A 27168-nucleotide genomic window follows, 5' to 3' on the forward strand; every position below is an offset into this window, starting at 1 on the left:
TGATGCGTAGTTTTGAGCTGTCTGACTTAGGTGCCGGGAACCAAACTGGGGTCCTCTGGAAGAGCAGCTGGGCTCTTAACCTCTGCCTTACTGTTTGAGACCAGGTCTCTCACTGAAACTGGAGCTAATAGATCAGGAGCAGAGGTTACAAATGACTATTACACCTGACTTTTACATAGTTGCTGAGGATTTGAACCTGGGTCTTTGTATTTATGCAGCAAGCACTTTACAGACTGAGCTCTGGCTTTTGGTATTAATTAGATCTCTTGGATTCCAGTGTTTTCTTGAGCATGTGACAATCAGTTGCTTTCATGTCACCTGTGACCACAATATCTGCCAAGAATTTAAAGGGCAATTGATTGCTTTCTGTCCCTAGTTTTCAAGGGTTTTAGTCCATCATGACAGTAAGAATCTGTGGAGGAGGCCACACCTCACAGCAGACCAGGAAACAGAGAGCTAGGCCAGAACCAGGAGCAGATGTATCCTTCCAGGCTCACCTCTACTGACCCCTTAGCTAACTAGGCCCCACTTCCTAAAGGTTCCCCAGCCTCCTGAAATAGCAACACCAGCTGGGAAATAAACATTCCAAACAAGAGGCTATAGAGATGTGTATTATCGGAATTCTCTAAAGGAACAGAACTGATAGAATGAATATGTATTAAAAGGGGATTTATTTATTAGGTTGGCTAGGAGTCTAACTACTGTAGCTCTCTTCATACTGGAGAGTCTGAAAGCCCTGGAGCTGCTCAGTCTATGGGGCTGGATGCCTCAGCGGTCACACCCTGTTGCTGAAGGGCTGGGGTATTCCTGAGGAGACATTGGCCTTTACTCCACGTTGGAAAGCCAAAGAAGCTGGAAGTAACAGATGGGAGTAGTAGCAGCAGAAATAACAGAGCAGATGAACATCGCAAGCAGGGTGGGTGAACTTGCTAGTGGGACACAAGGACAATGAACCCAAATGCAAAACTTTCCCCTCTAACTTCCTTGTACCTGGACTGCCATTGGAAGGCACTGCCCACATTTAGGGTTGTCCTTCCTGCTCCAGATAACCTGATCAAGACAACCCCTCACAGGTGTGCCCTGCAGCTTGTCTTTCAGCGGATTTCAGACTCAGCTGGAGCAATGGGTCTGAAGCATTGGGAGCAGTTCATCAGCTCCTCAGTTATTCACAATGACTTGCCTTGGTAGAATGTTCTAAGCAGGCGTGTAGGATGCCTCTTGTGCCTTCAGAGTCTCTGGTAATAATGGCTTTTGAGAAAGACACCCCCCCCCCCCCCCCGCTGTGGCAGAGGAGCTAGCGGCATGTGGTGTGTGCAGAGGTTGGCAGAACACTGTACCGGGTACCACTTCCAGCTTTCCCTGAAGTGTCTGACAGCTGCAGCACCTCCTTTTCGCACATTGTCCTACCTACTCACTAAGGGAACCAGAGCCATGCTTCATTGTGGCAGAGCTTCTGGTTTCTTACTCACTGCCTGTGAGCTAAGAATAGTTTATATGGGATGGTCTAACTCTTGCCAAAACTGGGAGTGAGCTAGAATTATTATCCCTGCTGTATGATGAGTAAACTGAAGCACAGAAGGATTAGGAGCTGGAAGTAACAAGACCAAGAAGCAGAGGATAAGGTATTGATCCAGAGAGTTCTAGGCGTGCTGCACAGATCCTGGTGAAGCATCCTCAGAGGATGAGGAGGAACACCCATGTCCCAGGGAGTAAGGAAGTAATTGTTGAGGACCACATAAAACTGTTTGTTATTTTTGAGTTTTCCCACACAGGGACTATTTCCTTAATAAAGGAAGTTTGGGGAGTCGTAAGTTTTGTTCTCTTTTGGCATTAGCCTATGGATTGAAACCTTCTGTTTTTGCTCTTTCTCGTTGAGTTAATCACAAAATGGTGTATAACCAGTGAGGTTTGAGAGAACACCACCAAGTGTTATGGCATTTAGGATGCTTAGTGTGGAGCTGTCCACCCTTCTGTGAGAAAGTCCCAGCTATGCTATTTTCGAAGTTCTACTTCTCAATCCTCTGGCAAAACCCTTTCTTATCCACCATACGAACTTGGCTCAAGCCACTGAAAAGCAAATGATGAAATATGGGTACACTGTCCGTCAAGGAGTAACGAGCTAACTAAAGGTCTTTTCTTCTCTTTATGAGTCTTCAAGAAAGTACTGTAGGCCATGTAGGTTGAAACCAGTATAGCATGTAACATGCCGCTATATTAGGACCATCTTAGGATCTTGTTTCATGCCAAGTTTTGCCTCCCTACAGTGGCGCTAAGGCCCCAAGATCTTGATTCCCTGAGTGATCAGAAGGGTTCATCTCTAAGCAGTCCAGATGCTCAGAGAAAGGATTTGAGAAGAGTGTTTGTGATTAAGAAAATAAGACAATTTAAACCTCTCTCCCCAGTATTCCACCCTTTCCCCTTGCTTTGTGACACTATTTCTGGGAAGACAAAATCAAATTACCTACCTATCCCGGACAGGGAACCAGCGACAGACTGAAGTATGGATAACACCAATATCCAACTTGGTGAACCATTGAATTTTATTAAAGGTTGTAGTAAGGAGGGCGCTAGTTTGTTCCCTGCTGCCTGTCTAGCTTAGACCTGATATAATTACACAGAAACTGTATTAATTATATCACTGCTTGGCCCATTAGCTCTAGCTTCTTATTGGCTAACTCTTATATTAATTTAACCCATTTCTAGTAATCTGTGTATTGCCACGTGGCTGTGGCTTACCAGGTAAAGTTCATAGCATCTATCTCTGGTGGTTCCATGGCTTCTCTCTGACTCTACTTCCTTTCTCCCAGAATTCAGTATAGTTTTCCCCACCTACCTAAGTTCTGCCCCATTAACAGGCCAAGGCAGTTTCTTTATTCATTAACCAATAAAAGCAACACATAGACAGAAGGACCTCCCACATCATTACTTACTTGCTCTGCTGGTCCCTGCTTATTCCAGGCAGCTTGGTTTGTCTCTGTTTCATTTCTTCTAGGCTGCTTGACTTGTCTGAGCATCTCAGCAGTCTTCATTGCTAATATGTGTATGAGAAGAGAGGACCAGTGAATCTGGTCAGTTTCAGGGACTTCCTGAAGACATTGAGTTGCTTACTTCCTGTGTTTAACAAGCATCTATGTAGGAGATATTTCACCTCTGTTTAAAACATTCTATATCTTAATGAGTTCTGCTCCAAGATGAATGGTTTTATCTAGGAAAAAAAATTACTGCACAGAACCCTTTCATATCACCAAGGTTTTACTGTCCCCTCTCCCTTAAGATATTTCTTCCCCTTTTCTTATTTCTTGGATTCTACAGATACTCCAGTTTAAACTCAAAAAAATCTAAAGATTCAATATCAATATCCTCGTATGAACAGGAACATTAAATATTTGTCTTTCTGGGTTTCTTAAATTATTCAGTACAATGTTCTTTAGTTTTATTCATTTATCTGCAAATTTCATTTTTCTTTATAGATGAATAAAATTCTATTATGTATATGCCCCCACATTTTCTTTAACAATTCATAAGTTGATTTATAGGCATCTCAGTTATTTTCATGTCCGCTGTTGTGAATAAAAGCATCTATGAACATGGATGGGCATGTGTCTCTGTAATAGGAAACAGATTCCTTTGGGAATATGCCCAGATGTGATGTAGCTGGGGCTAGTGTTTGAGCAACGGTCACACTGATCCCACCGTGGCTACACTGATTTACACTCCCACCAACAGCGCATGAAAAAAGAGTTTCGTTCCTCCCCATTCTAACTCAGGTAAGATGAAATCTCAAAGTAGTTTTAATCTACATTTCCCTGATGGGTAAGGATGAGCATTTGAAACCATTTCTTAACTATTTGTATTTCTGCTGCAGGTCCCAGGGCTGAACCTATTACTACTATTTTGCTAAGTAGACATAGCATCAAACTCCCATTGAAATTTTTAATTCTATACCTAGAGACTAGAATAGCTAGCCCTCAGATCTCATCAGAGAGGCTTCTTTTTGCAGTCAGTATTGGTTAGCACAAACTCACAAGTGTTCAAAGTACAGAGAATATGTGCCTGTGTAGAGCTCAGCGGTAAATGGGACATATATATCACCCCTCTCACACAATGCTCGGGCACCATTGTAGAAGAGAGCACTAAACAATTGTAAGAGCCAGAGGTCAGGGAGGACCAGAGCTAAACAGTACCTTCTGCATGTGACAGGACTGTTAACTCATGAACTCACTGCTGCTGCGGTGACCCGCACAAAACGAAGGCAGTCAGCATTCTAGCATGGAATAGGAGCTCGGGAGACTCCACCCATAACTGAGGAGCTATTGACAGCTGATGGTTTCGTGGGAGGAGAATGAGTTTTCTTAAAGTGTGTGGCCACTGGTAGGTGGACCACACTCTGATAGATGGCCTCATGCTTATGAGTTATTTGGACAGCACACAACAGACCTGGTGGATTAAAAAAGAAAAGAACATGAGGTTTGGGGAGGTAAAAATGTGTAGGTGGATCTGGGAGGAAACAGGGGAAGGAGTGGAGGGTGAATGTAATCAAAACACATTGTACATGTGTCTGAAATGCTCAGTAACTTAATAAAAATGTTGTAGTGTTAAAATAATACTAAATGGATATAAAGGAATCTGAGCCCACCTTCAGCATTTTGGCAAGGGCTTGCCTCAGGGTGGCTGTTACTTCACGACCCAGGAAACAGCTACCAGGCAGCCCATCCACAGAGAAAAGCCCCTGCCTGGCCCCCCAGGGACAGCGCTGCTACTGGTGGGGAAACCTGATGCCAGGATTCCAAAGCTCCTTACACTCTGCCTGTTAGGTGTCATTTGCTCTTATGTGTCTCAGTTTGTGCTTAGCTGAGGCTTAGCCGATTCAGGGGTAGGGAAACCACTGGGGAAAGGGAGGTGTCTGGAGGCAGTGAGCCCCAATGAGAAGAGAGTCAGCAGGGCACAGAATTGCCCCCATATTATTTTTTTTTAATTGAAATCTTTTCATGCAGTATATTTTGATCATGCTTTTAACTCCCATGTTATTTTAATCTGTCTCCCCTCATTTCCTGCCTTTCATTTGTACATTCTTTTATTGTGGTATCCATATGATAGTGGTTTTTCCAGTCCCCTGGTAACTTTAGAGGTACAGGAAACTCCTCCCCGGACCTCCATGGGGAGCTGTTTCTGAGGAAGGAAGAAGAAAGATTAACTGGTAAATGGACAAAACTAGACATTGGGATCCCAGCAGCCATTGAGTTATGAGGTGGCTTGTGTTTCTTTGGTTAAACTACATGTCCTGGTGAGACTTTGCTTTTTCAGGATAAAATCAGGAAGCCTGAACATTCTCTGTCCGATTGCTAGGAGTATATGAGAATACACAAGAGGTCCTTAACTAAGTACTTTTTGGCATAGTGAGACAATTAAAAGTAATTTCAGTAAACATTATTACTAATGTATACTAATATGGTATGACTAGTTTTGTTAGAAAGCAAAATAAACAAAGACAGAAAAATTAACCTTTTTGCTGTGCTTGGCTCTGGCAGTTAATACTAAGAAACAAAGATTTGCATGTGTTCTTCAAGAGAGCTCTTCATTTACTAATAGAAAAGAAGCTAATCCAAGCTGTAGGATGCTTTGCCCAGAGGGTGGAGCCGGAAGGGGGAGCAACTCGTATCCAGGAGCCAAACCATCTCCCTTGGTCAAACCCTAGGGCTGTGGCCATCAGGCAAGGAGCTCTCCCTTTCTGGACCTCAGTTCTTTCCGCATGTAAAACACAGATAATAATGAATTATTGTAGAGAAAGGAAAACCTGTTTCCCTATGACCCCTTTGTGGATTGCATAGCAGTATTCTGCACATCAGATATTCACATTACGATTCACAACAGTAGCGAAATTACAGTTATAAAGTAGCAATGAGGTAACTTTATGGTTGGGGTCACACAACATGAGGAACTGTGTCAAAGTACCTTAGTGTTAGGAAGGTTGAGAACTGCTGTCCCCAGTCATCTTAGGGTCATTGACTGGGACCCTGTGATTTAGAATAATAGCAAAGGACAGACTGTCAAAAGAAAAACAGTTTCTAAGGCATGCAGTGGACACAGGCACTTGCTTGTCAGTCAACTTGAGAAAGTCAGCTTGCGGCTGTTTCTCTTTATGGGGCAAGTGTGACACTCGTTCAGTGGGGTGCTTCAATTCTTGAATGTGTTCCTTCTTTCCAAGGTAGCTGTATGTATTGTGATCCTTTTTCATGATACTGGACTTCTGCAACCAGTGGTCCAGGTAGTCATGTGACCACGGAGGAAGCATCCAGTACCCTGCAGTGTGCTCAGCACTGCTGAGCTATGGTGTGCAGCTGGTCACGTGACTTCTCTGCATTTCCAGCTCACAGTGGAGCGATGGGAGGCAACTGTGTGGTAAATCACTTGCACTTGAATGGGAACTTCAGCAACTCTGAGAAGGTAAATGGACCCTGAGTCTTGGAACATCTAAACAAAAGAACAGAAATGCTCAGAGATTTGATGACACAGAGGAAAAGAACTGAGCTTATCAGGCCATAAATACACGGGACACTAATAGAAAAAAGCAAAGCTAATTAGGAAAAGTTTATCAGGTAAATTCCTGTTGTGTCTGTGGGATGGTGGGTGGTAAAGGTTCAAAGCTGTCTCTAGTAATTAACTCATGTACCTCCTGGTATACAGAGAGTCATGGGCAAATGGGTGCCCTGGTTTTAGGCAATCAGAGTAAGAATGGGAAGGTCTTTCTTTGATCTTTATTAGTTAACTTCAGCTCAAAATAGTCTTTGTGCCAAAGTTGCATGTTCTGTTCCCCTGTATCTGCTAGGACTGATGGGTTTGATACACAAGAGAGACTTGAACAAGACCTAACGGTGTCTAACCATTGGCTGCTGTTGTTTGCTTTTGTCAACATGATCATCCTTATCATGAGGAGCCTGTGATAGTAGTCACCCAGTTTTCCTTCACACACACACTTGAGCCTTACCCACATGTCTCTTTTTCAGCAGCAAAAAGGCTGCCAGCCTGCAAGATGGGAATGTGTCCTTGAAGTTGTATCTGACACTATTATTCTTGATCCAGTTCCCAGACTTTGGCTTTCCAAGGTGAAGGGCAATGCAGGGCTGAGAAGGTACTGCATTGACAGCAGTTACCAGTGAGCACCCTGTTAGCATGTGACACCAGAAGAGGAGATGGGAGGGCAGGGCAGATGACCAGGGTGTCTCAGTGCTTGAAAGTCTACATCCTGAGATAGAGGAGAAGTGGGAAATGACATTCTGCAAGTTACTAAGTCCCCTGATCCTCAGTTTTTCATCTTTAAATGAGGTCAGTGATAGTATTTATTCCACGGCATTGGGTGAGGATTATTAGTGAGAGAGTGGTTGTCTTTAGTTCAGTCTCAGAGTTCATAACCAGCCACATGGTGGTTGCTAGTTGCTGATTCAGAGATAATTCTCCTTGTTGGGAGACGGTACAATGACTAGCAAGTATTCATGATACCCTTGTGTGTTAGCTGAGGTGATTTGGGAGGCATATAAATAATTTGTCAAGGAGTCAAGAGACCTGTGCTGTGGTCTAACCTGTCCTTCTCCTGAGCTTCTCCTGGACAAACCAGTCTGACAAGTTTTCTTGCTTTAGTCAGATTTCTGCTGGTGTAGCAGATCATTTGCAAAGGAAAGAGATGTATTTAGCTCACAACAATGGACAGAAAAGTTCAAGATGAGATTGCTACGCCTGGTGAGAACCTCACTGTACATCCATGCATGGTGGATCCCATCACACATCAGGAGAGTGGGGTGCAAGTTCCTGCAGGCAAGAAGGACACAAAGATGACCTTAACAGCTAACTCAGTCCTGCATGAGTGAGGACCCACTCATTCTTGGGGGGATAGTATTAATACATTCACAAAGCTTCTGTCCCAAGGACCCAAACACCTTCTATTAGGCTCTACCTATCAATACTACCCAGGGAGGAAAGTTTTGGTGGAGACTAACCATGCTCAAGCCATAGCTCTCCCCATCAGGAAAACAGCCATGAAGTAGGAGTGCCACAGTGTGGGGGTTCTGTACTGTGCAGACATTTCCTCCCATGCCCATCCCTAGTCGGACACAGATCGCTGACGACCACCCACAGACCTAAAATCCTCAACAGACTTCAACTTCGTGTTCACTATGTGTGGGCTCTGTATGCCAGATCCTGGGCAAGGCAGTGAGAACAGAGATCTCAGCTTTTTTCTGGAAGTGCCTGATGGGAAATACTGCATAGTTGTATTGTGGGCAGCAGTGGGTGCTGGAACAGTACAGGACATGATCAGACTGACTAGAGAACAATGAGAAAATGACAATAAAGGTAAGATATGTGTGGCAAGGAGGAGCTGGAGAAGAAATCTTAGGAGAAATGGCTAGTTCAGAGGCCTGAGGGCATGCAACAGGAATCTAGTAGGGACGTTTAGGTCATTGGGGCATTTGTGTCACTGTGATCAAATGCCTAACAGAAACAGTGAGAGGAAGGTTTGACCCATGGTTTCAAAGCTCTCATTCCATCACCGTGGAAAAGGCAAGGTGGAACCCAGTAGCTCACAACATTGCAGCCAGGAAGCAGAGCAAGAAAAAGAGAAGCCCAGGACAAGATACAGTACCCAGGAATATATCCCTTCTTGATGGGTTCCCTCCAGTTAGGCATCTCCTCCAAAACCTCTCAAAAGAAAATCATCAGCTGAGTAGAAACATTCAATTGGTGTTCCTATGGAGGGTATTTCACTTCAAACTATGAGGAAATTCCTTTATTAGGGAAATAAAGGAAATTTATTTTTGATGTGGAAAATGAGTGAGGAGAGGTTCCCGATCGTGTTAGCTCCTTAGGGGTGTGAAAGGATCTCAAATTCCAAAAGTGCACTTGGTAGAGGGGCCGGGGCATGAAAATGGTCAAAAGGATTTAACAGACTGTCCGGTAGTGAGTGACAGAAGCCATGAAGAATTGTATCTATCTAGAGACTGTGCCTATGGGTTTACAGAAGCAAATAAATCAGATTGTTTTGGGTTGGTGGTGGCCGCGTGTGGGAGGGGAGGAGAGAAGCATGCAGACCCTTGAATTGCCAGCCTGTGTGTCTGAGTCGGGTCATTACTGAAGTGGAAGTGGACAAGAAGGGGTGAAGCAGGACACCAGGAGCTCCGTTTGGACCCATTCACTGGGATGACTTTTAGCCATGCCTTGTCTGCTTTCCCAAGTGCATTTTCTAACTTCTTCATTAGGCCGGCACCTGGCCTTTAGGAGCATTGCCAATTGGTCATTTGCCCTGCCCTAGGTAGGGGGCTCCTGGCCAGCAACTGAAGGTGTAGGATTGAAGGCCGAGTAGGCTCAGTCTGGCTCATCAGGAGTGTTCTCGGTGAGTGTGCCTCCATCTGTCTACTTCCCTGTCTGTCTTTGTCTTTCCATGTGTCTCTTCCTGCCCATGTCTATTTTTCTGTGTCTGTGTTCTCTCTCTCTCTCTCTCTCTCTCTCTCTCTCTCTCTCTCTCTCTCTCTCTCTCGATGATAGATAGATAGATAGATACAGATATAAATATATAGATATATCTTCTCTGTGGATGTTGAGACAGACGACAGATAACACATTATATGTGTGTATGTTGCTTCCTCTGGCAGAAGCATCATGCAAATTTCCAAGGCAACTGGTATTTTCTCATCATAATTTTTTGTATTCTCAGGAACACTGTAAGCCATAAGGTCCCTTTGTCTCTAAGAAGAAGGCTGACTTGTTTACTTATTTACTTATTTCCAAATTGTGGCAGTACAGGCACCTCATTGGCTCCTCTCTACTTGCTGCTGTTTCCAGTTCAACAAGACCAAGGCCGCATGTGCTACCAGCCTTGGTACCTTAGTGCTCAGAGCCAAGCTCAGGACCTCTCCTTCAAACGCACAATGATGAGTGTATGCAGAAGACATCATTGCAAGCAGCTTTAGACCTAATTGGTAACTGGTGAGTAGCACCAGAATCTTCCCAGAGGAGGCAATGAGCCCAGAGAGCATAAACAGATTAACTTTCTGAAGACAGTACAAGGGGCATAGGGAAGGACTTGCTAGAGAAGGGGAAACAGTTGTGAAACTACTGTGTGAGCAATGGAGTACAAGGACAGGGTCTCGGAGCACCTCTGTGTAAATGGTCAAGTCCAACTTGAGCACCTGAGAAGCCAGATTCCAAGGGGACTAGGGTACCATGGTATAGTGGAATGCCCATAGACCATGGCTTCAAGCCTGCTAGGGCTTAAATCCTCATGCGATAATTAGGAAGGCTGCTAGATGTTCAAGACTGTGGCCACCAGAACTGGAAGAGGTGGGGTTGAATTGCTCTGCCAATAGTGACCAACACTGAGTAGATATCTCACCTGACTCATAGGCTGGAGGATGGTTGACTTGAGCTAATGGGTCAGTGTCTGGCAAGCTGAGTGACCAAAATATCTCTGGTCCTTGATTTGTACATTAGTAAAAATGAAGGTGATAGCATCTTCTGGCCTGGGTTGTTGGGAAGGAGAGTCCCATCTCTTGGATCATTTCCACAGAACCAGGATCTCAAGCCCAATAAGTGCACTGGGGACTCGGGTTGCTCACTCATGCCAGGCACTGTTTCAGACACCTTAATTAGTCACTTAGTTCTCATAAGAACCCTATGAAGTAGGCACTAACATCCGAATTCTAAAAAGAAACTGAAGCACGGGGAGATGAGTTAATTTTTCTGAGACACTGTGGGCAGGGAGTAGCAGCACCCAGCAAGCTCAACCTTCAGGCTGACTGATTCTGTCTGCCTGTGTCTAACACCAGAGTGTTGGGACTGTGTTTTCTTTAACTAATGTGTTCTGGGTAAGAACCACCATTGGAGTCAGTTTGTTGGATCTTGCAGACCAAATAGGAGGATTGACCGGACAAAGAAAGGGAATGAGCATTTGAAACCTATACTGGAAAACGAGAAGCCAAAATGTGAGGTTTCTGGCCTAAGAGTGGATGGATTCTTGGTGGGAACCCAGGAGCATAAACCCACCTGAGGGTGAGCAAGGGAATGAACCCAAGTTTCTCTGACACATCTGCGCAGAGATACCTGCTCTCTTCCCTGAATTGTGGGATGACTCCTTATTCCGCAAAGCTCCTGCCACTTTGAAGCAAAGCTTCTGACCCTGCAGTGTTCCTCTTCAGGCTCTACAGCCGAGACAACCTGTTTTCATCCTTCTTACTACTCCCCTTTCCCACCTCAGAGAAGTAAGCTTGCAAGGCTGTCAGAGAAAAGGTTTGAAGATTTTTTTCTAATCTGATGTGGCCACTCCCGCCCTCTAGTGGCAAGTATGTGACAATGTCACTATTGCAGCCACAAAATAAAATACCTGTCATTTAAACATAAGAGCTGCTATACTGTGATCATCGAATTCTGGTGGCAAAGATGGGGTCTGAGCGAATGATGGGAGGTAGCATTACACAGTGTGCGTACACTGGGCAGTGGGGTAGAAGAGTGCAGCATGAGATTTTTCCACACCACATTGAACAATGTGCAGTTTAGAACACATGAATAGTATGTTTCTGGAACTTTCAAATGTAAAATCTTTGGACCGTGGCTAACATTGTGTGGCTTGAAACACGGAAAACTAAAACCCTGATTAAGGAAGAGCAGTCATTTAAATCCTCCACAGTCTGTGTCTCACAGCCAAGAAGACTCCCTTGTACCCGCCTCTCTGTAACCTTTCTATAGAGTTCTGTCATCGGTGTACCAAAGCCAAAATTATTTTCAATATGGCCTTTTTTTGATCGGGTATCTAATCTGTCTCTATTCTTCAAAATAGTTTCTTGTGAACTTGTATTTTCCGCAAGCAGAGTGGGCCTTCTCTTTTTCAGATGTACCAATGCCTTTCCTGCCATAGGGAGTTTGCACATACATGTCTCCCCATTCTTTGTGCTTCATCTTAAAGACTCATGACCATACCAAGGGAATTGCCTCTGTTTTTATGGTAACACAATCCCCTTTATAGAAAACTTTTAAATATTTCACACACACCAAAGGAACTGATTTTAAAATGTAATGAAGCTACAAGATGCAAAACACACAGAACTAGCAGAATTTCTTCATGACATAAAAATAAAATTATTTGACAATAGCTTCAAAAATATTTAACAATAAATTTAACCAGGAATGTGAAAAATATGAGTGACAAAACTAGGAAAATATTAATGGAAATAATATGACACAAATAGATGATAAGGTCCCCTATGTTCATGGACTGGAAGTGTCAATATTGATCAAATGCCCATGCCACCTAAAATAGTCTAAATTCAATACAACCCCTATCAAAATTCCAATGTCACCTCTGACCAAAATAGAAATGTTATCCAGCCACGAAAGATCTTAAATACACAGAGAAATCTTGAGCAAAAAGAAAACAGAAGGCATTGTTTTTTTAACCTGACTCCAAAATCTATTACAAAGCAAAAGTAATTAAAAGGGTATGACATAGTTCCCAACAGATGGCACAGAGGTCAAGAATATAGCTACTCTTCCAGAGGACCTGGATTCAATTCCTAGCATCCACATGATGGCTCACTACCATCTGTAGCTACAGTTACTAGGATCTGATGTCTTCTTCTGGCCTCTGTGAGCACCAGGCACGTGTGTTACATATATGCAAGTAAAACACTCATATGCATAAAATGGAAAAAGTAAATGTTTATAAAGTGTAGCAGCAATGGAGATTGATCTGGAATAGGGCAGAGAGCCCAGGAATAAAGCTGAGCATTTACAGTCAAGGTTCTAAGAACATACACGAGAGAAGACATAGTTTCTTCAGAAAAAGGAGCTGTGGAAATGGCTAACTACAGACAGAAAAATGAAAGTGGAGCCTTGTCTCACACCACACAGAAAAGCCAACTCAACATTGATGAGTCAGTGTAAGACTGAAAATATAAACAATTAGACTAGAAAAACATAAAAAGAGAGTAATCAATGTTGCTTCAGTGATGATATCTGGGATATGTCACCCAAATCCAGGCCACAAATAAGTCAGAATTAACAAGTGGGTTTTATCAGATTGAATGAAGCAATTAACAGTGTGAGAGACATCCCAGGGATTGGAGGAATAATTTATAAACATCTATCTATGACGAGGCTAGTATCCAAAAATGTATAAGATCTCAATTTAACAGCAAGAAAAACAAATAACCTATTCTAAAAATATATAAAGCACCTAAATATACATTTCTTAAAAGAAGACTCAAAGCTGACCAAAGATATATGAAGGCAATTATCATCATCTGGGGTATGAAAATGGGTACAATAAGACACCTCACATGTGATAGAATGGTTATTATAAGCAATATGAAAGAGTGCTGAGGCCAGCAACATTGCTCAGTGGGTAAAGGTGCTAAGTTTGATGGCTTGAGTTAAATACCTGGGACCCACACGGTAGAGGGCAAGAACTGACTTCTGCAAGTTGTCCTCTAACCTCTACACATACGTTGTGACATGTGCATGCATAAATATAATTTTAAAAATTAACTGCATGGAAAAAGGAGACTTGTATACTGTGAATGAGAATGTAAATTCATGTAGTCACTAATGGAAAACAGTGTTGGGGCTCCTCAGGAAACAAGAAATAGAATTATCATTTGGTTCAGCAGTCTCACTTCTGGGTACATAGCCAAAGAAACTGAAAGCACCTTGGCAAAGAGCTAGACGTAGTGACTCTCCTGTGTTCATTTCAGCATTATGAACAATGAGCAAGGTATGATATCAACCTGCTTTCATTGTCAGAGGGTGTGGTGTTGGTGATAATGAAATACTATTAGGTCATTAAAAAGAGGGAACTCCTGTTTCTTTCAGTAGGGATGAACCTGGAGGATGCTATGCTAAGGCAAGTAAGCAGGGTGCAGAAGGACACAGACTATATGTCCTCAAGTGGGGCATCTAAGAGTTCAAAGCATCCAACCATGGCTCTGAGAAGTAGAGGAAAGATGTGAATGGAAATTGGGTGATGTTGATCAGAGTTGAAACTAGGAAGAATGAGCTTCAACTGTCCGTTGTAAGGACTACAGATGTTAAATATTAAAGAACATATCTCATATTTTCAAATTGCCAAATGGTGTTTTAAATGCTTTCACCACCTCAAAATTCTAAGTACCCGAGATAGTTTTGTTTGTTTACGTGATTTGATCATCCCATAGTAAAAATATGTATCAAAAAATAACATCATCTGCCAGAAAAATACTGTTGTGAAAAAGGTCACTTCCTTATAAAGGACTTCCCAGCTATTCTATTTAAAGACACCTTACTCTCCACAAGGCCACTCCAAGTTCTTTATCAGCACAGATTTCAGGCCATAGTTTCATCATAATAGGTTCATCTTTTACCAGCTTTTCTTTGACAGATCTAAATCTTCCTGGGGCTGTAGTAGTAAGGGTTAAGAGAACCCCTGTTGTTGGGGTTGACCAGAAGTTTATAAGGAGGCATGCCTGGAGGGACACTCGTGTAAACTTGGTTATTTGGGAAGCTGAGGGTGGGTGTTTGAGAGTTCAAGCTCAGGCTGGGTTATATAGTGAGGCCCTAACTCAGAATAAAAAGAAAAGAGGGCTTTCCAGCAGACAGAAAGTTTAGAGGAGGCAAGATTGGTGGTAATGGTTGAATTCCTACCAGTGTAAGGTAGACCAGAGTTCCTCCAAAAAGAGATTGTTAAATAAACTGCAGGTCTCTTCAACTGAAGTATTTGACAAACTTTTCATCCGGTAATTTAAAAAGGAAGGCAGCTGGATTTCAGGAGTGACCAGTAGCTTGTTAGGATTAGCTCCTTCACATTGAACTTTGCACAAATGTTTTAAAGAAAATGCTTGATGTTGCTAGAAGGAAACAAAAAGTAGATACACTATAGAAGAGAGTCCCTGCCTTAAGGGGAGCTAGCCACCTACATCTGCCCAGGTAAAACAAAAAGCTTGCCCAGAGCAGCTCCAGCTAAGACAGAGAGCTGTGGGTGTAATGGTTTAATGGGCAGAGTACAAACAGAGGGAAGAGTGTGTGGAGTCAGGAGATGTTTCAGTTTCTCTCAAGGGGATCAGCCAAGGCTTTGCTGAAACTGCACCACATACCCACCCTCCCTCAAACCAATTCTGTTTCTCATTCTTGCTGACAGTTGTCGATTGGGGTGGCACTCTTCAATAGACCCGACTTAAGACACTTTGGGGAGAGAGGCCTCTCTGAGGAACCTGACACAAAACAATGGGAAGTATTTTTAAATATATGTTTCTGTCAAGTGCAATAGAACATCCTTGAGATGGGTCTGAACCATAAAGTTAGTCTCAGGGCTACAGAGGTGGCGTCATCAGTAAGGTTCTTCCCATGAAAATCTGAGGACTAGAATTGGGGTCTCTAACTCCCAGGTAAAAATCCAGGCACAGAAGTGTACATTAGTTCGTTGGAGAGCTGTGGCTTGACCAGAAAGGGGCACAGGGAACTTTCTGAGGTGTCAGAAGCAAGTCAATACCACCCCCACCTTATCATTTAACAAAGAATTGGACTGTGAAGACTTCAAATTTTTCTTAAAGTAAAATCTAAAATAATAAAATGTACAAATATGACAAAAACATATAGTTCAGTTCCATGGCTTAAGTAGTCCTTATTCTCAATCTCAAATAAACATTGAAGATTTTTTTATATTTATTTATTATTTTTATTATGTGTACAATATTCTGTCTGTGTGTATGCCTGCTGGCCAGAAGAGGGCACCAGACCTTATTACAGATGGTTGTGAGCCACCATGTGGTTGCTGGGAATTGAACTCAGGACCTTTGGAAGAGCAGGCAATGCTCTTAACCTCTGAGCCATCTCTCCAGCCCTAAACATTGAAGTTTTAAAAATTATTCTTGGGTTGGTGAAATGGCTCAGGCTCAGAGATTAAAGGCACGTGAGTTCAGTCTCCAGTCCCACAGAATGGAAGGAGAGAACGCATACCGGCCTGCACATTGTTCTCTGGCTCCCACGGAGTGCATGTACACACACACACACACATACACACACACACACACACAAATAAACACACTTGCACACCAAATCCAACAGTAAGCAAGTGGAATAAATGATTTACAGAAACTCATGTGTGTGTGTGTAGTCTGTTTCAGTTACCATAACAAAACGCCACAGACCATATGGCTTAAACAGCAGGAATTTATTTTCTCACAATCCGGACGTCTGACAGCAGGATGTAGCACCATGGGGTCTGGTGAGGGCCACCTCCCAGCTTGCAGATGACCGCCTTTCTTTGTGTTCTTACTAGGCGTAGAGGGTGTCCCGCATAAAAAGAGATTTTCTCCCATTCTGTGGCTCCATCATCAACACTTACCCAATTCCAGTCACCTCCCAAAGGCCTCATCTCCAAATTTCTTCTCACTGGAGCTCATATCTTCAATACATGAACTTAATGGGGGCCCATCTCAATCTTCAACATTATACATTCAAGAACATTTGGAAGATATAAATAGAAAAAGGTCAAATAACATATGTTACCAAAATATATTCACTGCTGTGATTTATTTATAATTTCCAAGTTGTGATACTTTTATATGGCTGTAGTTATTCTATACATGTAATTTTGTATTATGATTTTTTTCAGTTGCTGGGGATGCAACTCAGAGTCTCCTGCATGCTAGGCCCCTCTCCACTGAACTATAGCCCCAGCCATTTAAACATTTTTATAAATTTATTTGTCATTTAATTCTGAGAGAGGCTTTTTACTAAGTTATTCAAGCTGGCCTTGGACTCACTATAGCCCAGGCAGGCCTTGAACTATTGATCTACCTGTCTCTGCCTCCAGTGTAGCTGTGAATGCCGCTGGCATGGGCCAGCAAGCTCAGGCTTGATGTGTTTAAGTTTACAATACGAAACTTAATATTGTTACCAAAGATGCTTCATCTGAACCCTCTTTGAATGGACAGAAACAATCCACTGAGTGGCTGTGTCATCCTGTGACTGAATGCTGAGTGGCTTCTCAGTATTTTAACAGTGTTGGTAAGGCTGTGATGTGTCTATTTATGCATGAGGGTTTTACCTGTTACTGAGATTATTTTTCTTAGTGTAGAATTCCTGAAATTGGAAGTTGTATGCTTTTAATATTGCCAAATAGTCTCTAAAAGTGTGTCCCAGTTTGCAAAGCCACCAGCAGTGGGCTGGAAACATGGAAATGTTCTTTATCTGTTTGCTTTTAAAGGGGAGGCAGTTGGTTCCACTAATGTTCTTGCTGGATTGTTTCCAACAGGTAAACAGAATTCTGGGAAGCCCACTTCTGGTGTGTAGAAGCTCTGGCCTCCTCTGACCCCACACCTCCTGCTCCCTGTTGCTGGCTCCTTGAACTTTGAGCCTCACCTAGTTCCTCTGTGTGGACGGAGGCTTCCCATCTATCGCAGCCATGAACTTCCTCCGGAGGCGTCTATCCGACAGCAGCTTTGTGGCCAACCTGCCCAATGGCTACATGCCGGACCTGCAGCGCCCAGAAAGCTCCAGTAGCTCCCCAGCATCCCCGGCCACCGAGAGGAGGCACCCTCAGCCCTTGGCTGCCTCCTTCTCTTCTCCAGGATCCAGCCTGTTCAGCTCCTTCTCCAGTGCCATGAAACAGACCCCACAGACCCCCTCGGGGTTAATGGAAACACCAACTCCTGTCACACCCGTGGTTCAGAGACCCAGGATCTTGTTGGTGATTGATGATGCCCACACAGATTGGTAAGTAGCTTCAGGGATGGAGCCTGCATGGGACTGTCTCACCTCTCAGGAGGTCAGAATAGAAAATCAAGTGCTATAAAAGGCTTATATGGTTTCTGAGGCTAGCTGGGAGAAGGAGGGGTTCACCAAAGAGAAGCTGTGTGCCTTTTTCCCTAGGGAATGTATATGAACAGAGCCCCATCTGCAAACCCAACACCTAACAGCTCTGAAATAAACAGAGACCCCCAGGTCTGGGAAGTTCTATGTATATGCTTTAAACATCTTAAAGTGGTTGATATGGGTGCTGCAAGTGTTCTAGAAACACAGCACGGGAACCATATGACCTTTCTGAACAAGCAAAGTTCTCAAGTTGCTATTTAATTCAACTTTTTAAATATAAGTCTATCTGTGTTGTGTGTGTGCTTGTGTGTATGTGTGTCTTCGTGTGTGTGGGTACATGTTCATGTATTAACGAATACACTCTGTGTAGAGGCCTGAAGTTGACATCATGTGTCTTCCTGGACCGGTCTCCACTTTGTTTAGAGGCAGGATCTCTCAATCAACCAGGAGCTTACTGACCCTTGCTGAATGAGCTAACCAGCTTACCTCCCTACCCTGTCCATCGCCCGCCCCTGCCACCCCAGGATTCCCTGGCTCTGCCTTCCAAGGGCTGGGATTACAGGTTCACACCATCCTTCCAGGCTTAAACATGGATTCAGGGACCTGAACTCCAGTTCCCCTGCTTGCAAGTCAAACAGTATATCCACTGAGCCAACTCCACGACCCCTAACCAGACATTTGGCCTTATTCTACACTGACTGTCTTACCTAAGAAAGTTGCTTCCCGTCTGGAAATGGAGTTTAATAATGGAGATCCTGTACCATGGTGTGGTAACAGCTCGGCAGAGTTCCTGTCCTGTCCTCCAAGCCCTCTTGCAGCTGTGTGGCTCTTGTAACTTGCTGTGCCTAAATGCAGTACCTACCTCATAAAGGGGCTTTATGGAAGTCGGTAATACCTAAGTTAATATAAAAGTACCCGGCAATGCCATTTAAATATATATGCTTGCTATTATAGAGGACTGCGGCCCTCTCTGCATGACACCGATCATGACAGCAGTACCTTCCAGGCATTCTTGGTTTGTGTCTTTATCCCCAGCATTGTGCAGAAAGGGCAGGGTTTATCCCCGTGTGCCCGCTTCCTGTTGGTCATGCCTTCTTGATTAGCCTATGGCTGATTGCCTCAGATTTACTGCCCTGTGTCTACCCATAGAACATGTGGTACTGTGGCAAGGCACAGTGAACAAGGCTGGGACCCATCCAAGCAGCATTTACATTTCGTCTTTGGTCATCCGTCTCCTTAATCTACAGGAATGAGGAGTGTATAAATCTTAGGTGCTGCCCCCTTGTGGCTGCGAGCTGGAGATACACTTTTGGCCTAAGTAGTCTCTCGGTGTGTGGAAACATCTATCACTTGCTCACCCTTTAATTGGAACAACAGTGTTTGGTTTCTGGTGTCCTTCTTGCCCTTTGGTGGGGAAAAGAAACTGATGTTCGTGGGCTCGCCTGGGAGTTGGCTCCACGGTCATTGAATATTTGTGACTGAGAAACTTCCCAGCACAGACTTATCAGCTTCTCCTTTGAACTCCTTTCTTAAGTCTTTATAACCACCCAGCATTACCCAGTCATCTCCAAACTGATGTTCACTGGGTGCCTAAAATGGGTCTTGCTGGTTGTGGTGGTGCACTCCTGAAATCCGTGCACTCAGGACGCTGAGGTTAGGAGGATTGTGAGTTCAAGGCCAGCCCTGGCTATGTAGGGAAACTGTTTCCACCCACCAGAAGATTCTCAATCCTGCATACAGAGTTCTCCAAAAATGCCTGGCCACAACTACCAAAAGTGGCCACCAGGTGGCGGGCTAGTCCCATGGTTTCGTGTATCCTGGCCGGCTGCCTCCAGGTCCAGCTTCTTCCCAGCTCCTCCTCCTTTGTGTGAAGATCTCTAGCGGGGAGGAGGTTGTGAAAAGAGAAGAAGCTAGCTCCCACAGCTCCTTCCTTCCCTTTTGACATGATAATGAGGTGGGCACTTACTGTCTGGGCCGAGAGTGACCCCACCCCCATCCCCACAGACACACTGCTGTCCCCTTCCTGACCCTTCTCAGGCTGAGCCCTGTAAGCTGTCTTCCCTTTTCTGGGCCAGGGCCAATCTATCTCATGAGATTTCCTTGCAAGCAGAGGGTGTTGCGGGAACCCATGCCTTTTCTGGGAGCTCAGCTGGCAGGTTATTTTCAACCCGCGGGCTCCCTCAGTTCCACCTGCGAACGGCCTAGAACAATGCGGAAGGGACCTTGCATTTATTTTATTGTATTTTTTCTTAATTTTCTTCCCACCTAGTCCCTCAGTGACAATACCCTTGCGCCCCTTATGGTAACCATTAGCAATCATCAGCCCCTCAGGAAAGAGCAGGGTCTTATGGGCACCTCTTTAAGATGGAATGTGGCAGGGTCCAATATTACCCAAGTCTCCATAGCTGCTGTGCGTTCATGGTTACAGTAATGTCATGTCTGGATGGCAATGTTTCGTGACACGCCCCCCACCCTCCTAGTCTTCAGTTCTATCTGCCCTTCCCTCTGTGACACTCCCAGGCCTTGATGATGTGGGGAATGATAGAGACGTCCCAATTAGGGATGAATGCTCATCAATCACTTAGACCAGATATTAATCTTTGCATTAAGTGGTGTCCTCTGCAAAAATGGAGCTTTTCTGCCCAGGGCTGAGAACAGGTGTAGACATAAATATTTAGAAGGCAGTTTGGCAGCCTGTCCTTGGAGAGAACCAGTAGGGGGATGTTCTCCCTTTGAGACCATGCCCTCCTCCACCACAGGCTTTTGCTTGGGTTTACGGTGTTTTGTATTTTCTGAAAAGAAATTCAGATCGCAAAGCCACCTTTGCTGCAAGGATTCATGGCTGAACACTTTGAGGTGCATCTTGTAGAGGTGAATCTAGCCAGGGCAAGGGTCACTGGAGAACCTCTGGCAACACTACTGGAGGCATGGTTTAGTGACAGGTGTCATGATATTTCATTTATATTTTAATAAATAAAACTTGCCTGAAGATCAGAGGATAAAACAGCCCACTGGCCAGCCTTACAGACCAGGCAATGGTGACTCACACCTTTAATCCCAATAGCCACACTAGTTTGCCATAGAAACCAGGCAGTAGTGGTTACACCGAAGAAGTTATAGGCACTATCAGTACATAACATTGCTCACCGGCACTTCCCAGTAAACCTACCAGGGGCTGTTTTCCAGGTGAGGAAGCTGCAGAAGATCTACACACCTGCTTGAGGAATCCAAACAAGAGGCTGGGCTGGGAGGGGAACAGGAGCTGCCTTCCTACCCAAGCCTTCTATGTTCGGCATGATGGAGATGCCGGGCAGTGTGGATAAAACAGAAGATCAAAGATGTGCAAGGATGTACTGGGGACTCTGAGGACCAGACTGTGTCCCCATTGTTACATGAACAACATTTATAGATGGACTAATATCCCTAACAAAAGCAACTTAAGAAAGAACTGGTTTGTTACGGCTCAGAGTTCCAGGCTGAGTCCCTCACCAAGGGGAATCTCAGAGGCAGGAACTTGAGGTACATGGTTATATAGAACCCATAGTTAGAGAGAGAGCATTTTACTACCCAGATTGTTCTCTCCATATTAAACAGTCTAGGGGTCCTCTGCCCGGGGAATGGTCCCTCCCACAATTAAGATGGGTCTTCTCACATCAATTAACATAATTTTGATACTCCCTACTGACGCTCATCTCTCGGGTGACTCTAGATGAGTCAATTCTGTCAATTCAGACGAACACTGACAATCTCATGCACTCCCCATCACTAGGCATTGTGCTAGGTGGTTTTTACCCATTCTCTAATTTAGTCTTTCTAATTGCTGTGTGGGTACTAATACTATTCTTGTTTTATAAGTAAGAAAGCTTGAGGCTCAGTGCCCTAAACCAAAAAGGTGTTCTTGGCATCTTGGGATCCCGCTAGGGCATTTGAGGACAAGCCTGGGTGTCACTATATTCTTGCTGTTCTCCCAGATGCACCTGAAGCCCAGGACCTCCTGTGCCGCATGTGCGCAGGCTCTGACCCTGCCTCCTCCTCCTCTGCACGCACATATCCAGCCTCAGACAGCCCAGCTGACAGAATGGTGGCAGAACCCCATTCACACCTCATTGGCCAAGCACAGAAGCCTACTGGCCTCACCCTGGAGGGAAGTGCTCTGCCCCAGTCGGGCGGCCTCACCCTGACAGACAGAGCCCTTTGAGTAGCTGAGTGTCAAGGTGCTAGGAGGAACGGGAGTCCTTGCAGACATCCAGACACTCATGGTCGCAGACTGGCAAAGTGAACCTTGTGGAGAAATTGCACTTGGACACACAGAATAATTTTTCCTCCCTTTAAAGTACCGAGGGAGCTCAGTCAGGGGCTCTGCCATTCTTTTCCCTTTTTTGATATTAAGGTTGTCACCTCCAGGAACACATGCCAGACATTATTTTCAATGGGAATTAAATGGAAAACTGAATAAATTCTAGAGAATTTGGGCCTGATAGGTGGCAGCTGAGAATTAAGACCCACACTTGACCGTCATCCTCTCTGTGTCTCTGCCAGCTTGCTTGTGAGCCTCAGTTTTTTTTTTGTGTAAAGTGGGTGGTAACACCATCCCTTTCCCTACCTCACTGACCTCGAGGGGACATGGTGAAGAAGCCCCTTCTCGTCTCTTTCACGTGAATTTTGCAGCACGTGCTATTTCTTCAGCTGAGTCTCAGTATTGTGCTGTTTCTCTCTTCCCTGTTTAACTACAACTGGGATTTTGAGCACAGTTCCCAGCCCGTGGTGAGATCAGTGAGCTGGGTGTTTCATGGGTGAAGAAAGGCACCAAATAGCTTCTGTTTCTGCCATAGGACGATTCGAGCTTGTGGGTGCCTTGGGAAGGTTCTCTCGGAAGACTGTTGGTGCTGTGGAATTCGGGAAGGCTCCCGACACTTTCTTGCTACTCCCAAGGTTCCTGCTGCCATCCCTGGGTGGTAAAAAGAAAGGCTCCAGCATTCTATTGAGATGTCAGACTGCTCCTGGCTGCTTGGCCAGAGGAATAAGGACAGCCAGACACCTTGGACTGTCTCTCCGAGGACTGGCAGTCAGCCTAATTGGTGCCATGGTAGTCAGGATCTTCTGCTTCTATCTTTGCCACCTGTGGGCAGGCGTCGAGGAAGGGTGTGATCTCAGAGCTGTGGGAAGGTGTGTTAGAAGCAACTTGAGGGAGGAGGTGATTTTGTGGGTTGAGACTTTAAGGGTGACGGTTCATACAGTGGGAAAATACGACCGCAGGTGTGTAAGGCAGATAGTCACATTGTGTCAGGTGTCAGGAAGCAGGAAGAGATGAATGATGGTGTTCAGCCGGCTTTCTCCTTGTTAGTCCAGTTGAGAATCCAGCTCACAGGATGGTACCATTCAGAGCTGTGTTTCCATGGTGATTCTAAAGCCTGTCAAATTGGCAATCAAGATTACCACTTAAGTAGGGTTTGTCAGATTGAGTAAATAAAAACACAGGTTGTCAAGTTAACACTTAATGACCGAGCCTAAGTATATACTGTGAATCATTAAAAATGTATTTGCTGTCCATTTGAAATTCAGATTTCATTGAGTATCCAGTTTCTCTCGGGAAAGAAGAAAACAAGTGATACAGATGTGTGATGAGCAAGAGACTGTCCTCTGAGGTGCCTTGATTTCTGGTTGAGGAGCTAAACCAGGTCTCCTGACTGGCCCCATTCTTGGAGCACAGCTATCTCTGCCATTGGCATCAGGAAGGGAGATAAGCGCAGAGGACAGAATCCAGCCAAATTCCTAGATACTTGGGATCTGGCCCCTACTTTCCCTCTCCCATATGAGATCTTAATCAAGTTCAACCTCCCAACCTCACACCCCTCCCCTATAAGGCAGAATTTTGGGCTAACTTTCAGGAAGGTTAATTATGAAGGTTAAAGATAATGGCATGGGTGGGGTTGGTACACGGCTCAGCCTGATATAATAGGCCCGGGATGGTAACTGTTATTAACAATTAATTGCAGTTACTAATTGCTTGTGAATATAATAGCCCTGGGAGCCAGAGGGAAGGAAGCCGCTTGGCATGCTTTTCAGTTCAGCTGGCTGTGCTGGAGGGCCAGCATCCAGAAGCCCTGGAGGAGGGGTGTCTAGGCCCTGGCAAACCAGCAGTCACTCTCTAAGATGCAGCGAGAGCCAATCGGGCCAGCCCTGAAGTAAGGGAAGAGGCTTAAAGGAGAGATGCACAATTCCCTGCGGAGACCCTCTATCTGTGGGAACATCTCATGCCTATTGAAGGAAGAAGGCTCCTCATTCCACAAGGCAACTGCTTGATGTGGAGAACTGTGAGGGACTTGCGGTGAGATGGGAAGAGGGAGCCTTATAAAAGGGGTGTCACCCGCTACTTGCTTTACCTACTAACTCCAGTATTCCACCTGACCCCACCTGGTAGGCTTCTGTGCTGGACATTGGCCCTGCACCTCTGCCCCTCCCTCCCTGCCTTTCTCCCTGCCCTAGTGTCCAGGGGGAGGGGAGGGGCCTGGACATTCCCCATCCACCAGCTCTGTTGCCTAGAGACTGCTCAGTTTTCCCAGGCCCGGCCCCTTTTATCAGGGAAACAATGTGCGCACACAGTGAGGGCCTTGTGTGGCACCCAAGCCCCTAGCCCTTTGACTTGAGGAATTTTTCAAGTGCTGACCCTTCTCCGTGAGGTCTTCATGCTGTCCAATCCAAGGGCTGATGTCTCTGCAGCTTCTTAGCCTGCTCCTGCAAGTAGAGAGAGAGGAAGGGGAAACAGAAAGAGTGTTACCCATACCCTGCTCTGGAGAGCTTCACCCTTGGAACCCTGCTAGGAAAATCTCTGTGATCAGAAGGGAATACGGAGAATTTTTCTTCTCAAATCTCTTTCCTTTTGCTGTCTCTCTAAAGAGCTTGGCTAAGCTGTGAGATCTCACAGGTAAAGGACATGTCCCTCTCTGAGCCCGTTTCCTTAGATATGCAGCCACATGGATGGTGAAGATTATGTCTCCAGATGAGTGTTCCCATTAGAATGATCGTTTCCAGCTACCACCCTAACCTGCTGTGTCAGGTCAGGTTCCACATAAGCAAAACAAGGCTTTATTGGACGTACGTGGAGAAGTTCTTAGAAGGAAAAGTATGTACAATGATTGGAGTTCTAGGCAGTCAGCCTGTGAAGCCCCTCCAGAGATGTGCATACATGAACTCTTGTTTGTCCTGGTCCTTGAAGACAAATTCTTGGGAGAAATTAAACCCCGCTTAGTCCACTCCTTATTTCTTGGGGGACACTTTGGGGCAAAGCCACAAAGACTTCTGTATAGGATACTTGGTTCTGTCAAGACACGGGCCAGCACAAACAGAGGAGCCACTACTAAACAAGGACTTGGTGGATACAGATCGGGCCAAGAGAAACTGTCACACACCACAGTGGATTCCAGATGTCCAGAATGGAGCCAGGAACCTGCTTTTTGACAATGATGAAAAAGTCAACTTTAGGAATTACCAAAATAGAGGACTTCTCCCACATGGCTTAAATGAATAGAGCCAAGACCTCTGGTGCAGTGAAGGCTGGAGATGAAATTCAACTTGATACATGGAGGATGCCAGTACAGCTCAGTATAAGTAGAATTAACTGGCAGAGGTCAAGTGGGTGGTGGGAAGGGGGTGAATACCCCATTGTGCAGAAGGGTCCAAGCTTGGTTTGTGTACACATCTGTAAAAATATTCAAGGGCTCAGACCCCAAAGAGCTTACTCTAGAAGCTCTTACAGGAGGCTCTAAACTGAAGCTTTTACTGTTCTCCTCTGACCTTTGTTTTACCCCCATCTCATGCCCTTGCCTTATTCTGCTCTGAGGAATTCCACTGCTTCATTGCAAGTCTTGCCTCACCCTCCACAGTATGACTTTCTAGGCCAGGCCTTCTCAGTGACCTTCTTTTTATAGAGTCCCTCAGAGACCTGGGTCTACTTGGGCAGTAGTCGCTCAGAGCTGGCGCCTCTGGACTTTACCCCACTGGTTGCAGCCCTGCCCCTAGAGAGGCAAATCTCTGGGTAGATGCCAACCTCATGACAGAACATCTCTCCTCCAGGTTCTGTGGAAGGCCGCCTCTAGTGTGTTCCCTGGCAGAAGGGAATAATTTGCCATGGCAGGAAAAGGGATAAGGTTTCCTGTCCACTCTCCTGGCCTCCTGGTCTGGGCTTCCTAGAGATCTTCGATGAGTCAATTAGCACGTACAGAACTGGTTCGGTCAGAGATTGCCCGTGGAAGACAAACCAGTCTGTGAGTTCAGGGGCACGTGGATGGGAACAGCATGGGTAGAAAAAAATACTTCCCTCTGGCCAGAAAAAAAAAAAACAGCTTAGACTCCATGGCAAATGGCATTGGCCACTTGGTTTGAGCACCCACAGAAAAAGCTCAGCATGGTCCCCTTCACACCTGTGACCCCAGAGCTTGGGGAACACAGAAAGGAGGCCTACTTGGGTTTCCTGGCTGCCAGCCTAGCTCTAGGCTCAGAGGGAGATTCTGTCTTAGGCAGATATAGAGTGATAAAGCAGGATGCCCGATGTCGTCCTCTGGCTTCCACGTGTGTGCATACATCTGCACGTATTCATACTCATGTTTACATACACTACAACCCTGATACACCGAAGTAAAAGATTATAGTTCATCCAGTCAAAATTAGGCTAAGGATTCCATGAGATCTGCCAGTAGGGACTTATGATAAAGGATAGAGGTGTTATGGTTACTATGAGATCTATGTCCTCCTCAGGGACTGTCTTCCAGCACAATATAAAGGCCTTTCTGCTTGGACAGGATGTTTCATTCGGTGCAATTGCAAAGACCAACATGATGCTTAACACAAAGTAGAGAGGAGATGGATGGATGGATGGATGGATGGATGGATGGATGGATGGATGGATGGATGGGTGGGTGGGTGGGTGGGTGGATGGATGGGTGGATAGGTGGGTGGGTGGGTGGATGGGTGGGTGGGTGGCTGGGTGGGTACGTAGTAGTCAGTTGAGTGGATAGATGGGTGAATGAGTTAGATGAGTAAGTCAGATGGATAGTTAATCTATGTATGGGTGAATAGATAGATAATAAATCTTTTGGCCTTCTTCATGCAAAAAGAAAAACAGAAGGGAGGAGCTGAACATTAGCAACACCTGCTGTATACCAAGAGCATTCTTTAGGCATTCTTGCTCAGGTGGCGGATGTAGTATGATTTGTCCTAATTGTTTTTACCAATGAGAAAACTAGTACTTTGGGGGTGGTTGTTTCTTGAGGTAGCATCAGGTTATAAGTAGCAGAGCTACACGGGACCTGTCAGTCTCTAAAGCCAACAGGCCCTTCTATT

The 27168-nt window shown here is 45.0% G+C and overlaps 1 protein-coding gene across 2 annotated transcripts in view; it reads left to right on the forward strand.

Annotated features, from left to right (window-relative positions):
- Syn3 (synapsin III) overlaps window positions 1-27168 on the forward strand; it is a 376504-nt gene that overhangs the window by 16139 nt on the left and 333197 nt on the right. For both annotated transcript variants that reach the window (XM_057757481.1, XM_057757482.1), the window contains exon 2: window positions 17270-17730. In XM_057757481.1, coding sequence (XP_057613464.1) covers window positions 17420-17730 — 311 coding nt within the window. In that variant the 5' untranslated portion in view covers window positions 17270-17419. The remainder of the gene's footprint in view (window positions 1-17269; window positions 17731-27168) is intronic.

The sequence above is a fragment of the Chionomys nivalis genome, chromosome 25 (assembly GCF_950005125.1).
Source record: "Chionomys nivalis chromosome 25, mChiNiv1.1, whole genome shotgun sequence".
In the NCBI taxonomy this organism is placed as follows: domain Eukaryota; kingdom Metazoa; phylum Chordata; class Mammalia; order Rodentia; family Cricetidae; genus Chionomys; species Chionomys nivalis.